Source organism: Caretta caretta, chromosome 3 (genome assembly GCF_965140235.1).
Source record: "Caretta caretta isolate rCarCar2 chromosome 3, rCarCar1.hap1, whole genome shotgun sequence".
Lineage (NCBI taxonomy): Eukaryota > Metazoa > Chordata > Testudines > Cheloniidae > Caretta > Caretta caretta.
In genome coordinates, this window is record NC_134208.1 from 68,595,110 (window position 1) to 68,609,238 (window position 14,129).

Below are 14,129 nucleotides of genomic sequence, written 5' to 3' on the forward strand. Positions count from 1 at the left end.
TCACACCCTGTGCTTTTAACATATATGTTGCCAGATAGAAATCAATCTGAAATTAAAATTTGCTTGTGTATGTACAATGTTCCCTCTAATTTTTTTCACCCATGGGCGGAATTAATTTTGTTATGTACACCAGTATCGAGGTAATGTGCGAATACTGTGTGCCACCAGTAGAAGCAAAAAACCTAGATATAATATATATATTTTAAAAGTTACCATAAGGATAATTACTCCAGCCAGGACAGGTCAGACATTTTAGAACTCAGTACTCAAAGAATTAAATTTAAGCATAAGAGAGAAATAAAAATTATGAAATGCATAGACTAATCAAAAAAATAAAATAGCACTCTGAAAGAATAAAATTACAGAGAATGTATGTACATTGCAGGAAGTATCAAGAAGTAACAACAACAATAATACAAGTATGTGTTGGGAGGTGAGTGTGAAAGACTGTGTGTGTATGTGTGTGAAACACAGAAAAAGTGTGTATGTGTGTGTGAGAGAGAGAGAGACACACACACACACATCTCCCCTCTGCAGTCCTGGCTAGGTGCCTCTCTTGTCCCCGCCTCAGCCCCGGCTGGAGCTGGGGCCAGGGAAGAGAGGCGTCTCTCCCCACTCGCCCTGCACACCCCAAGCTCCCCCAACCCCCCATCATCTCACTACACTGCCTTCACCCTCCACATTCTCCCCACTCACTTGTGTATGCGCCTGCTGGCTGCTGTGTGGCCCTTGATGGCCTCGTGTGCGACCGCGCAGGTGCGCACCTGAGAGGGAACACAGTGCATGTAGATTGGTGAACCCGGCGTGATCAGAGGCGGGTGTATTACATTTCAGGAACTTGGATTGTTATTGGACACTTGTCAACATTTTTGAATAGAGCTGACAGTGTTTGTCCACCAAACATTTTTCTTCGCACTGTGACAATTGAATCTCATAAATTAGATGGAAAAGACTTACTAGGTCATCTTCTACCAATGTTGGATTGTTCCTTATGGTTTGTTCTCAAGTATTTTGTCTGATATCATGAAAAATGTCTCAGTTAATGGGGTTGCCAGTACTTCCCTTAGAAGATTGTTCTGGCATTTAACGTACTGCATTGTTAAGAAATATTTCCTGATACCTTAAGTTTTCCCTTGCTCAGTTTCATCCTGTTACTTCTCCTTCTACCTCTTTGGTCCACCCAAAACAATTCCTTTCCGTGCTTCATGCTTCAAATACAATACAGTTAACACCCTCTCTTTTATTATTGTTTAATTATTATTATTATTTATTTGTGTGCTCCTAGGACCCCCAGCCATGGATCAAGGCCTCTTTGTACTAGACACTGCACAAACACAGAACAAAGAGTCAATCTATGCCCTGAAGAATTTACAATCTAAGCAAACGATTTAATTTACTTATTTTTTTATTTTTTAAATGTATACAGTCCACCTACCTTTGCCTTAATCTATTCAAAGGTTATAAAAAAAATTCTAAAAAGCAAAATATTACTATTTTACTCATTCTTTTAATAACACCAGCTAGGTACTTATATATATATATATATATATATATATATGCATGCTTTAATTTTTTCCTAATCTCAGTCTTTTAATATTTTTAATAATTTGTGCTGCTCCTAATTCCATCCAGTTTGTTACCATGTTTCTGATATTGATGTGTGCAGAACTATGTGCAGTCTTACTAGGGCTGTCTAGAGAAGGACTACCATGTATCTAATCTGCTTGTGATGGGATGCCTCTTTGGACAGAGCTCATAATTGATTTGGATTCTTATTTCCTTCCATCATATTGCATTGCAAGCACTAATGTAATTTACTATCCCTTACTACTCCTAGGCTTTTTAAAGGCATTATGTGTCTGGTTCTCCATTGCCGTGCATCTTCTGTACACACACCTGTGCAAAGTGGGTGTAAAATACTACTATTCTGATTTGGACTAATTTTTTTCACAGGTCTAACTGGCTACACAAGGTTTAAGGCAATGGAGAATCAGGCCCTATTTCTTTTCTATTATTTTCCTTCCATTTAATATCTGTTCAACAAGATGTTTGAGCAATAATGATCAAAGTATTTCTTCTCTTTAGAATTGGAAACAAGAAGATTAAGGAGACCAGACACAGATATAGTTCTGGTGTTTGTCCTGATAACTGGAGTTATTGTTTGTATTGGTGTGATCTTTGCATTAATCTTCATAATTCTTCACTGGTAGGTGGACAGCACACAAATGTAATTTTTGTGTTCTTTGGTCAAAGTATAGTACTACTAACTGCAAACCTGACACTCAGATGAGATCATTTAATTTTTCTACACTGGGATATTTATGTTGCTATTGATCAGTATATCTGACAGCTTCTCTTTCTACTAGAGTAGCTTGAAAAGAAGTAGTCTGCAAAGCAGTACCATAGATTATTGATGGGAAGGGACATGATATAGCATATTCTGTGTGAGGTAATGGGAATGTAAGTCTACTTAAGTTTACATTTTTGTTCAATTATTATTTCCATATCAGGGCAGCTGTAAAAGCATTCTGGGCATCAAAAGTTGGTAAGAGCTCCAAAGAAGAACAATCAAGCTCTCAAGGTTCAATGAGAACCATAGAAGAAGCATCAGGAGCAGGATCTGTATTGGCATCAGGATCAAGATTAGCGTCAGGATCCGCATTAGCGTCAGGATCAAGATTAGCATCAGGATCAAGATTAGCATCAGCAACAGTGTCAGTACCAACACCAACAGCATCACATGTAGATACTACTGGACAAGAACAGGAGTCTTTCCATGAATGGAACAATGAAGAAGAGAATTAGAAAGAAAAATAAGGCTAGACTATATTAAAAAATTATCTAAAAACAGATTATAATAAAGCATGTTTAAAATACATAACTAGTTTCAAGAATTTTTTTACATACATTGGGTATATAGAGCTGAACCTTAAAGCTGGTGTTGTAAAAATACTAGGCCACGCTGCCCTGCACCAAAGGGCTGTGCTATTGACTCTGGCTACTAGGCCACGCTGCCTTGCACCAAAGGGCTGTGCTATTGATTCTGGCTACTAGGCCACACTGCCCTGCACCAAAGGGCTGCGCTATTGACTCTGTCTACTAGGCCAAGCTGTCCTGTATTGAAGGGCAGCCCTATTAACTCTAGCCGCTAGGCCACTCTGCCCTAGGCACCAGGGCTATTAACTTTTTGCTGATCCTTAGGCCCCAGCATGGTGAGATCAGAGATGGACAAGCGGCTGGGGTGTACATACACCGCCACAGGGGCCCTTTAAAAATTTGCCCCCCAAATAATTAAAAATTAAAATAAATGTTATGACCAAATTCCTTGGATAAGAGAAATCTCTGAAAAGGGGCCCTAGGAAATAACAGTTTTGGTATTTTACATCATAGTGACTTTAAAAAAAAAATTATGACTCATTTCAGATACTCAAGAATGGACAAAATTGGTTCTCAATAAACAAAAAGTATATTGTTTAAAAAAAGAAGCACAGGAAGAATATATACAGAACATAGAATTTACAAACTACTGGACAAATCTGCATATGTGAGCTACGTAGCCATAAAGGTGCAGATCCAGGAAATTTACACTCAACTGGTGAAGAGCTTGTATATTGTGAAAAATGATGATCTTTGGGTTTTATTCTTCTTAATTTTTGGCACTCTAAAACCTCCCACAATACCCGCTGTCCCGAGAAAATTAAATGCAAAAGTCGAGCATTAAATACGGAACAGTACCTAGCTGCTCCATAGTTAAGGTTGCAACTCACTTTCTGTTACAACTCTAAGGTTATGAGATCACAAGCACTCAAAAGTCAATTTCAGAGTAGCAGCCGTGTTAGTCTGTATCCGCAAAAAAAAAAAGAGTACTTGTGGCACCTTAGAGACTAACAAATTTATTTGAGCATAAGCTTTCGTGAGCATCCGATGAAGTGAGCTGTAGCTCACGAAAGCTTATGCTCAAATAAATTTGTTAGTCTCTAAGGTGCCACAAGTCCTCCTTTTCAAAAGTCAGAGGTATTCTCCCTCTCTCTCTCTAAACATGTCTTATAATATCTGCTGTGTTTGAGTAATTTAAATTGTGCTGACACCTTTTTGTTGTTATGTTTTGACAGCTGAATTAATTCAAAGCCCCAAACCAAAATTTTGCTTTCTGCAGGATGTATGCATAATATTTGCATTTACTCCTATTAGCCATATGCAATGGAAATATAGATGTTAAATTCACAATGGCCTCAAGTCAGGAAAGCACCTATATTCAGGACAGCTTAAGCATGTGTGTAAGTCCCACTGGAGTCAATGGGATTTAAGCATATGGGGCTCTTCTATGTCTGATTCCCAGCTTGAGGAGACACACTTGCACAAGCTCCAATTGAGTGAACACATTCAAAATAGAGAGTAGACACAACAGGATGAGCGCTGGGAGGGTCTAGCCACCCCAAGGGCATTCCCATCCGAGAGCATACTCAGGACAGCTAGTTCCTCCAACCGCTCGTACTGCTGTGGCTACCTTGTATTTTTATCATGCTAGCTTGATGAAAGCCAGCACAAATATGTCTCCTAGAGCTGGGAATCATACCCCCAGTTCGAAGTGTAGACATGCCCTAGCAGGAGAAGCACAGAACTCAGCCCTCCTGATTCTGAGCTCCCTGTGGGACCAGAGCAGCTCTCAGAGTAGTTTAGACAGATCTGGGCCTGTCTAAGGGTAAGTCTATACTGCAAATGAAGGAGTCATTGCAGCGCAGGCAGATGTACCCACTCTAGCTTTAAGCTAGCTATCTCGGGTAACAATAGCAGAGAAGACATGGTGGCATGGACCCCAGCCTGGGCAGCCACCCAAGTATGCCCCCAGGGCTCCTTGCGGGTTTGTTTTGAGGTGGCCAGCCCAGGCTGAAACCTATTCCATCATGTCCTCAGTGCCAGTTGCTCACATGAGGTAGTCCTCAGAGGACAGCCATAGCTGTCAACCTCAGCTCCTGCACTAGGTGTATTCTCCGGTGGCTAGATCCAGGGCTTTTAGAGCCTCATTTACACTGCTGTTACCCAGCATAAAGGGGCAGGAACAGGGGTGAGAATCTCACCTACATTTAAAGTTCAACATCTATTTAAGTTCTGCGAAGTGATTTCCTGAATGGGGGCCAAATTGATTATGTCATCTTCATTATTTCATTTGCCTTGCATTATCTAGATTTGATTAATCACCTTGCTATTTTTGTTTTAATCTGACAGGATTTAAAATCTTTTTCTTTTCTTTTCTTTTCTTTTCTTTTCTTTTCTTTTCAAGGATGATCCTTTTGGAATTCATAACTCGTCTGCATGCGATCCACCATCTGTCTCAGAAAATTTAGGATACTTTTATATAGTTATTTAAGTCTTGATGTATGTTTCATTTACGTCTGATCTAATACTATATATGATGGAAATCAGTTTTTCTTTGACAGCTTTACTGGTCCTTGTTGGAAATGAATTTTTTATGTTGAATTGCAAAGATTTTCATTATATTTTATCACTTTATTTAGTCAAACACATTTAACAAAACACTAGGCACTCAAAGCTTTTTCTTTGGTGTTATGCATAGTGGATAACTTAGCAGCATAAATAAAGGTCATTTTTAACCAGATGCTCCATAAAATGAAATTAAAAAAACATGAGTTGAAAACAGATTTAGTTCTCTGTGATTAGCAGTGATATTTTCAGCAGTGTTCTGAAAGTACAGGAGGCAAATAATTTGATTTGTATATCAGCTAAATGTTAAGTCAAATATACAGTAGTTTATGCTGGCTATGCAATTTTTTTTTAGAAATAGTAGAAAGCCTGAGTTCTGCAATTTACTTATTTATTTAAAATATATGGACTATTTTTCAGTGGTACTGAGCACCCTCAGCTTCCACTCACTTCATTATGGGCATCTCTTTAAATTAGGCCAATTCTGTGCACTTGTGTTTCACTACTAAGTTTCACATTAGCTGTCTAGAAATAATTTTGGGTGAATAACTGGATCAGAGTGCACAGACTGGAAAATGTGCAATTGATTATTGGAAATTCTTAAGCAATATATGTTTTGTACTGTATCTACCCTAAAGATGTGGAACAGACCACAGCTCAAATTAGGCAGTCTAATGACCATTTTGAAGAGAGTGGGGCTGTAACCAATGAATTCTTAAGGGTAGATTGCAAACGTTTTGCAGGAGTGACAGTGTCTTACTGAAAAAAGAAAAGGAGTACTTACAGGCACCTTAGAGACTAACAAATTTATTTGAGCATAAGCTTTTGTGAGCTACTGCTCACTTCTTCGGATGAATGCTAAGGTGCCACAAGTCCTCCTTTTCTTTTTGCGGATACAGACTAACACGGTTGCTACTCTGAAAAGTGTCTTATTACGTATTTGCACAATAGGGCTCTGATCCAGACTGGGCCTTCTGGATGTTACCACAGTCTAAATATTAAATATTAATATCTACATACTGTACACAAGAATCAATTAAGCCCTTGGGCTAAAACTACACTGTACTATATATGGAAAGTTCACAGTCTTATTATATGCAGGGCTGGTAGCACTGGCTGCTGTTTAGGGTGCCCAACACTTTCCATTATAAGACCCTGTTTTCAGATTCTTATAACATTGTTAAACTTCGACTGTTTGAGCAGAAGTTTTCTATGCTGGCCGTCTGCCTTGGCTGAATTTTTGGGAAAAATGTTAGCCAAATGGTTCAACCATTTCCGAGAACGAAGCTAGGGAAAATATCTTGTTTTGCCCACATTAAAAAACTCTTGAGATCTTTTTGTTGCACAGCTGTCACACCCCCATACTTTGGATCAGGAACTTGAAATTAGGCCAGGTATGGCCTTTGTGAAAAGGATGTGTCTTTTGCCATTCCCATGAAAATCCCACCAAATAAAATCAGAGTTCACAAATGCTCAGTAGAGATTTATTAGAATTGAGCTAAAATTTCTGAAGATTCTGTCCTCACTGAACAGGCTTGAATCTCTCACAAACCGTAGTGCTGATCAGAGTGTACATGCTCCATCCCCACAGAACAACTGAGCATGCTCCATGCCCCCACAACTCCAAGGGCTGCTGACCCGACTATGCATCCACCTTCCCTTTGTAGCTCCTATGTGACTGGACTAAACATGTGCCATCCCTACAGCAACTGAGCATGCTCCAGCCTAGTGCTCTGGGGGCTCAGAAAAATGAACACTGAAGTCTCTGGACTGGGATGGGGCCAGGCATTGGGACTGAGAGAATGGAGCATGTCTCGTTAGTGATCCACCCTTCTGACACCCGGGCAGTGTGGATGAGAAAGCTGCCTGATTCAAATGCAGAGGGGACAAAAGCCAGATGAGGAGGAGGGAAAGAAGGAGATTGGGATGAGGAATCTGATGAAATTGGGACTGGTGGAGGTGAGAGGAGAGACACTGTGACAGGGAGTTGAAGTGAAAGAGACTGGGAATGGTTGATCAAGGAGACTGGAACTGGGAGGGGGAGAATGGGACTGGCTGGGCAAGAAAACTGCGAGTTGTGTTGGGAAGGGCAGTCTGAGACTAGTTGGATGGGAAGGGTCAGACTGGGAGCCATCGGGTGCGGGGGAGTCTGGGAATGTGAGGGACAGGAGGCTGGGACAGGGAGCTGCGGGAGAGAGGGAAGGCTGGGAGTGATTGGGCAATGAGACTGGAACCGGTGCATCATGGATGGTGGCAATGAGACTGGGATCTGTGAGGGAATGGCTGAGGAGGGGGAAGATCATTGAGATTAGGTGAGGGACTGGAGGGAGGGGGAATACTGGGATTGGCTGGGCAAGGAAAAGACAAGGCACAAGTAGGGGAGGAGAGCGAGATCTGACAAGGATCTGGAGTACAGGGGGCAAACTGTGACTGGTTGGGCAAGGAGCCTGGGACATGGAGTTGGGGTGGTGGTGGGGAAGTGAGACTATCTGAGAAAGTAGCATGGGACAGGGCATGGGGACAAGGAGAGGCTGGGAGTCACATGGGGGGGAATGGGAAATTGGCCAGCGAGCCCGAGGGAGGAGACAAGGAATGACTGGGCAAGGTGATTGGGACTGGGATGAGAAACCTGAGGAGTAGATCCTGGGGCTGGGTAGGTGAGGAGATTGGGATTGTGGAAGAGCTAGGCCTGGGACAGAGAGAGTTCAGAAGGCATGGGGCAAAAGGGATCAAGTTTAGGGGAAATGGGCAAGAGTCGGTGCTCATTAGAGTGCCTTCCCCTCCAGAGTCTAGAATGGAACCCAAGATTCCCAAGTCTCTCCTTTCCTTTGCTGTCCGCAAATATCTGTGAAGTTTGCTAATAAAATGTGAGTCTTACTCTTCTAATGCTGGTCCACATAGAGGTGACAACCTACTATTGCTAACTCTGTTAGCTCAAATGGCAGAGGTCTGCATGGTAATTCTCAAGGTACCAGTCCCGCTGATGATCCATGCGGGTATCAGTATGATGCCACATGATGGAATTTCATTTTTTCAGTTTGCTCTATTAAAAACCTAGGAAATTATGCATAAAAACTATGTTAAAATACATTATGAAGGTAGAAAAGCCAAGAATTCAAAAGTTAGGAAATGTCAGACTTAAAGTTACCTGTGCAACCTTATTTTGGCCTCCTTGTGCATATGCGTTATGGTACATGGGCTTATGGATTAGTTTGGGGAAGACACTCCCTGCAGAAAAGGCAACAAAGAACAAAGTTTGAAGGTTCTTATTAGAGAGGTGGATAAAAAAGCAATCAAATGTGATATGCTTGACAGAGCAGAAGAAGCACGGCAATGGGATGGGGTACACAAGCTAATAAGTGGAGAAGGGCTTAAAAGGTACATGGAACAAAAATCCTGATGCCATTTAAGTCAATGGGAATTTTGCCATTAGCTGCGGTGGGGGTATTATTTCACCCTAAAATCTTGAATATGATGTGATGGTGAATATACACACACACACACACACAGACACACACACACATTTACTGATAGACAAGTGTGTATTTCCTTGTAAATAGCTATAAAACACAACCTTTTTTAAGTTTTAAAACCTGCAGACTTTTACAGTTACAAAAATAAGGTTTCAGAGTAGCAGCTGTGTTAGTCTGTATCCTCAAAAAGAAAAGGAGGACTCGTGGCACCTTAGAGACTAACCAATTTATTTGAGCATAAGCTTTCGTGAGCTACAGTTCACTTCAGCTGTAGCCTCACGAAAGTTTATTTAAGTGAGCTGTAGCTCACGAAAGCTTATGCTCAAATAAATTGGTTAGTCTCTAAGGTGCCACAAGTCCTCCTTTCCTGTTAAAAAATAAGGTAAATCTCTTGTTTCATGAAACGTTCATTAGGTGAGTTATGTAGTTCTTTCAAAAGACCATCAGTCTTCCTGGTCTAAGTGACCCTCGCAGCAGTTCCCCAGCCAGTGGAAGTTAAAATGTCAGTTCTCTTTGAATATTCGAAAGGCAAGTCATATATAATTAAATCTCTTGTTTTTATTTTCCAGTGTTGATTTATTTCAGTGTGTTTTATTCAGGCCGCCTGTGTTTTGCACAGACAGCACTTACTAGTCTCAGGGGAAGACATTTTTGATTTCCACAGAAAGCATGAAAAGTCAAAGTGCATGGAGTCTAAGGCCCAAAGGGATTATTAGATCATCTAATCTGACTTCCTATATACCACAGACCATTACATTTCATCCAGGTACCCCTATCCTGAGCCTAATAACCTGTGGCTGGCTAAAGCATATCTTCCAAAAAGGCATCCAGTATTAATTTGAAAACAACAAAGAGAGGACAAATCTCCTACCTACTCCTACACTCGTTTGTACATCCAAGGATTGCATTAGCCCGTTTTGCCACAGCATCACACTGAGAGTGCGTGTTCAGTTGCCTGTCCACGATGACCCTTAAATCCTTTTCGGAGTCACTGTTTTCCAGCACAGTCCCCTGTTTTTTAGGAATGGCCTGAATTCCTTTTCCCTAGATGTCTAACTTTACATTTAGCAATATTAAAACACATTTTATTTGAATGGGCCCAGCTAACCAAGCCATCCAGTTGGCTCTGTATGATTGCCCTGTCCTCATTATTTACCTCTCTGCCACTTTTTGTGTCCTCCACACAAAGATTTCATCAGCAGTGATTTTATTTTCACTTCCAGATCTCTGATGAAAATGTTGAAATGGGTCAGCCTGGTACTGATCCCTAGGGAACCCCACTAGAAACACGCCCATTTGATGATGATTCTTCACTGACAACTACTTTTTGAGATTTGTCAGTGCAGCTAAAAATTAGCATTATACAATGTCAGTAGAGCGCACTGGCTAACTAGGGCTATGTCTACACTGCACTTTTGTCGGTAAAACTTTTATCGGTGAAGGATGTGAAAAAACACACCTCTGGCCGACAGAAGTTTTACCGACAAAAAGGGCCAATGTGGACAGCGCTTTGTTGGCGGGAGACGCTCTCCTGCCGACAAAGCTACCGCTGCTCATTGGTACACAATGTAGACATAGCCTAAGTCAAACACCTTACAAAAGTGTAAGTATATTATATCTATGAACTTACCTTTATCCACCACACTTTCAATGTCCTCAAGGAATGAAATCAGCTGTATTTGACAAGACCTAAAACCATAAAACCTGTTGATTGGCATCAAGTATATTTCTGGCCATTAATTCTTTATCAGTTGAATCCCATATCAGCGTTTCCATTATTTTAATAATTTCTTTGTAGCTCTTCATGGCCACTACTCCAACTGAGGGCACCCTAGCCACTGAATCCACATGCATGAGGATTCAGTCTCCTTTCCCCGCCTTGTCCCAGTCCTCTTTCCCATGATGCCATTGACATCAGCAGAGTATCTTTGGGGGGTGGGGGGTGTTCTGCTGTCCCAATACTCACTTGCACATGTAGGGGTTCCAAGGTATATAGATCCTCAGGAAATTCCGCTCCCCTGACAATGGATAGAGCTGGCTGAAAAGGGGAAAAATACTTCACAAAAATTTTCAACGTTGTTTCCATTTCAAAGGGTTTGAAATGGAGCAATTTGGCACTTTTTGGTGAAATCTTTTTCAAAACATTCCAAATTTTCAAACTTGTGAAATTTCATTTCTGCCCCGCTTCCCCCCCCCCCTTTTTGGCCCATGACTTCAATCAAATGAATCAACCCCCAGCTTGCAGGGCTCTATTCCTTCCCTTCTCGTCACCCCACTTAGTCCTCTTTTTTTTTTTTAATTCTTTTCAAAATTTCCCTAATTCTTGAAAAGTGACAGTAGCAAAAGGAAAAGTGAAACTCTCTAACGCTGCTAGCCTGAAACTTTTCAAGAGTTAGAATAGCCTTTTGCCACTCTAGCTTTCCAAAAGTAGAGGAAGGTTTGAAAAGTTACAGTGGGAAAAAGAAAAAGGGTGTGCTGGGGGAAGGGGTGTAGTCATTTATTTTATTGTACCCAGGGGGAAAAGAGGGACAAGTCAGGGGAAGAAACAAAAATCAGAAGCTTCAGAAATTTCAGTTTACAAAAACGGAAATGAAACAAACAAAACATTTCAAAAAACCTTTTTCTCCCCCAGGGAAAAAAATAACATTATAACATTTAAAATAAATGTAAAATAACATTATAACCAAATAAAATAACATTACAACATTTAAAATAACATTTTCCCTTCAAAAAATTCATTTTCAACAAAACCCCATTTCTCAGCAAAAGTTTTCAGTCACAAAATTTCAGCCAGCTCTCCCAATGGGGGACTTTCATGGTTTGTGAGAATGAAGCATAGCAGTAGTTCGGAGTCCTCTGTGGCAGCTTTCCCTTTCACAGTGAATAAAAGTAGCAATCCTTGTGACTGCAATCAGAAACTTTAAATATTGAGAACATACCATTGACATGCCTTTTCTTTTGATTGTACTTTATATTGAAAAAAGAAGTGGGGGAGGGAAGCTCTTCATTAGAGTGTCTGCTGCCACTGCCCTGGTCACGTCAACGAATTTCTTTACACTTGAAGTTATGCAGGCTAATTAATCAGATCTCCTACTTGGGATGCAAGTGAGTCACCTTGGGGAGACAGGGAGGATTTTTTTCCTCTCCTGTACAAAACTGCAGTGTCGGCTGGTGTGACAACAATGTTTTCACTTGGGAAGCACCCACAGGGCTCACTCAAAACAGGAATATTCATGACATTTACAAATCTATATATTAAACAAATAAATATATAAGGTAGCCACAGCCATTTTTATATGGGTGTCTTCATTAAATAGACTGAAGCCCTCTCTAATTTACTCAAATTGCATCCTAAATCCAAGCAATAGCTATGTATAAATTTAAATGTCCTAAGCTACTATGTAGTCTTGCTGTGAGATGTTAAAAACTTGCTGCATTACACCCTCGAGGTTGCTGCATTTCAGTGGTGGGTGAAGCAATTGCTGGGTTTTAATGTGTGTTTAGGTTTCTGAAGTGCTTTGGGGGTCCTTGGGTCTGAAAGCCACTGTATAAATAGGAGATCATTATCACTCAGTGATTGGTGGTATAGACTCTATGTTTGTAGAATATCAATTTGGGGTTATTTTCATCGTTGCTAAAAGCTAGTACCTCTTTTCTTAAGCATGATTTGCACAAGCTATATGGTGACAGAGCCTTATTTGGATCTCACTTAGACTTGCTTTACACTTGTGTAACTCCATTGCCTTCAGAGCAATTTCTGTGGATTTACTCCAGTATAACAGGGCGAAATCATTCCCACAGAATCCTGGAAGGAACCTGGCTTGTGTCTCTGTAACAGCTTGTAATTTCAACTCGGATTCTGCGAGATTGGTTCGTCACTGTGACATGTCAAAATGTTACCAGGAGAATGAATTATATCTATCACTCCTCATCTCTCAGAAGACACATCCTTCTCTGGAAGACCGATTCACAGGAGCACTTGAGATGTGAATTGTATTGGCAGAATTTTCAACTGTGAATGAAAGCATGTAAGTGGGATGCCACATGCAAGTACTGGAACAGAGTGCAGAATACCTCTTTTTAGCTGTCTCTTGTAAGTGCAAGTTTTATCCACCTAACTACGATGCTGTCTCTAACCTACACCCAGCTGCCTTTGGCCCCAAAGTGCTGTCCTCCCAGCTGAGTATTGCCAGGACATAGAGATGGCCAAGCTGTGTTCATGTTCCATTAGCCAGGTCCCTTATCCTGAGGTCCAGAATAGATGGGGGTGGGTTGGGTGCCATGACAACAACAATATGCCACCCAGGGATTTCCTCTTACTAGTGGAATCCTCCATCAGCCAGTTATGCAGCCGTGGCCAGGATGCGGCTGTCTGTCTGAGCGTGTGTTGTGTACTTGCATAAGAGCATTGATAGCAATGCTTATACACAAGAGAGTCACGTGCTTTGTTGCTTTGGCAGGCCAAGTTCATTGCTCACACCAGAGACTCCTTACATTTCTTCACGGTTCCCTACAAACTCTCTGTGTGCCATCCTCCCATCCCCCTCTATTTTAGGGACACCTTGCACCCCTCCCAGTCTCCCCATAGCAGGGGTTCTGTATCTGCCCAAATCCCTCCTTCATCACATGCCAGCATCTATGTATGTTCCCTCCCCCATACCATTGTCCCCATCGTCCTTCCCCATGTGAGGGTCTATGCATGCCCCCTCATTCTTCCCTTCTACCAGTTCCCCCTTTCCCACCACTGTACGGGATCTGCAGGGATTCTAGTTTTCCTTGATAACCCCCCCCCCCAAAATTCTCTGATAAAAACCATAAAAAATCTGTGTTTTTCTGTGATTAAAATGAAATGCTGAACTTTAGTTTCACCAGCCACAATATATATATCAGTTGAACATAATGTTTTATTGATATATTTACAATTTTTAAGCCTACCAGTTCCATCATTCATTTTAATAATGTAAGATTAATAGAACTGCAATTTGTATTTCTTACATCTACCAAACCCTTCTATGTTTGTATTGTATATTTTTAGAAAATTGTTTTTTTTTTCAATGCAGAAAACCACACAGTAAACACAGATCCTATAGGCTGAATATGTTCACATATAATATTTAAGAATTAAAAATAAACAAATGAATAATCAAGGAGTGTGTGTAACCAACAGACAGAAAAAGCCAGCTTTACACCAGTGGGAAGGGAAAAAGCCTTCAT

General features: G+C 40.9%; 1 protein-coding gene across 1 annotated transcript in view; it reads left to right on the forward strand.

The window, feature by feature from the left end:
- SPACA1 (sperm acrosome associated 1) overlaps positions 1–2,870 on the forward strand; it is a 28,716-nt gene extending 25,846 nt beyond the window's left edge. Inside the window, exons 6-7 of the mRNA XM_048845061.2 lie at positions 2,086–2,206; positions 2,511–2,870. Of these exons, the coding sequence (XP_048701018.1) occupies positions 2,086–2,206; positions 2,511–2,805 (416 nt within the window). The 3' untranslated portion in view covers positions 2,806–2,870. The remainder of the gene's footprint in view (positions 1–2,085; positions 2,207–2,510) is intronic.
- Positions 2,871–14,129: the final 11,259 nt, after the last annotated feature.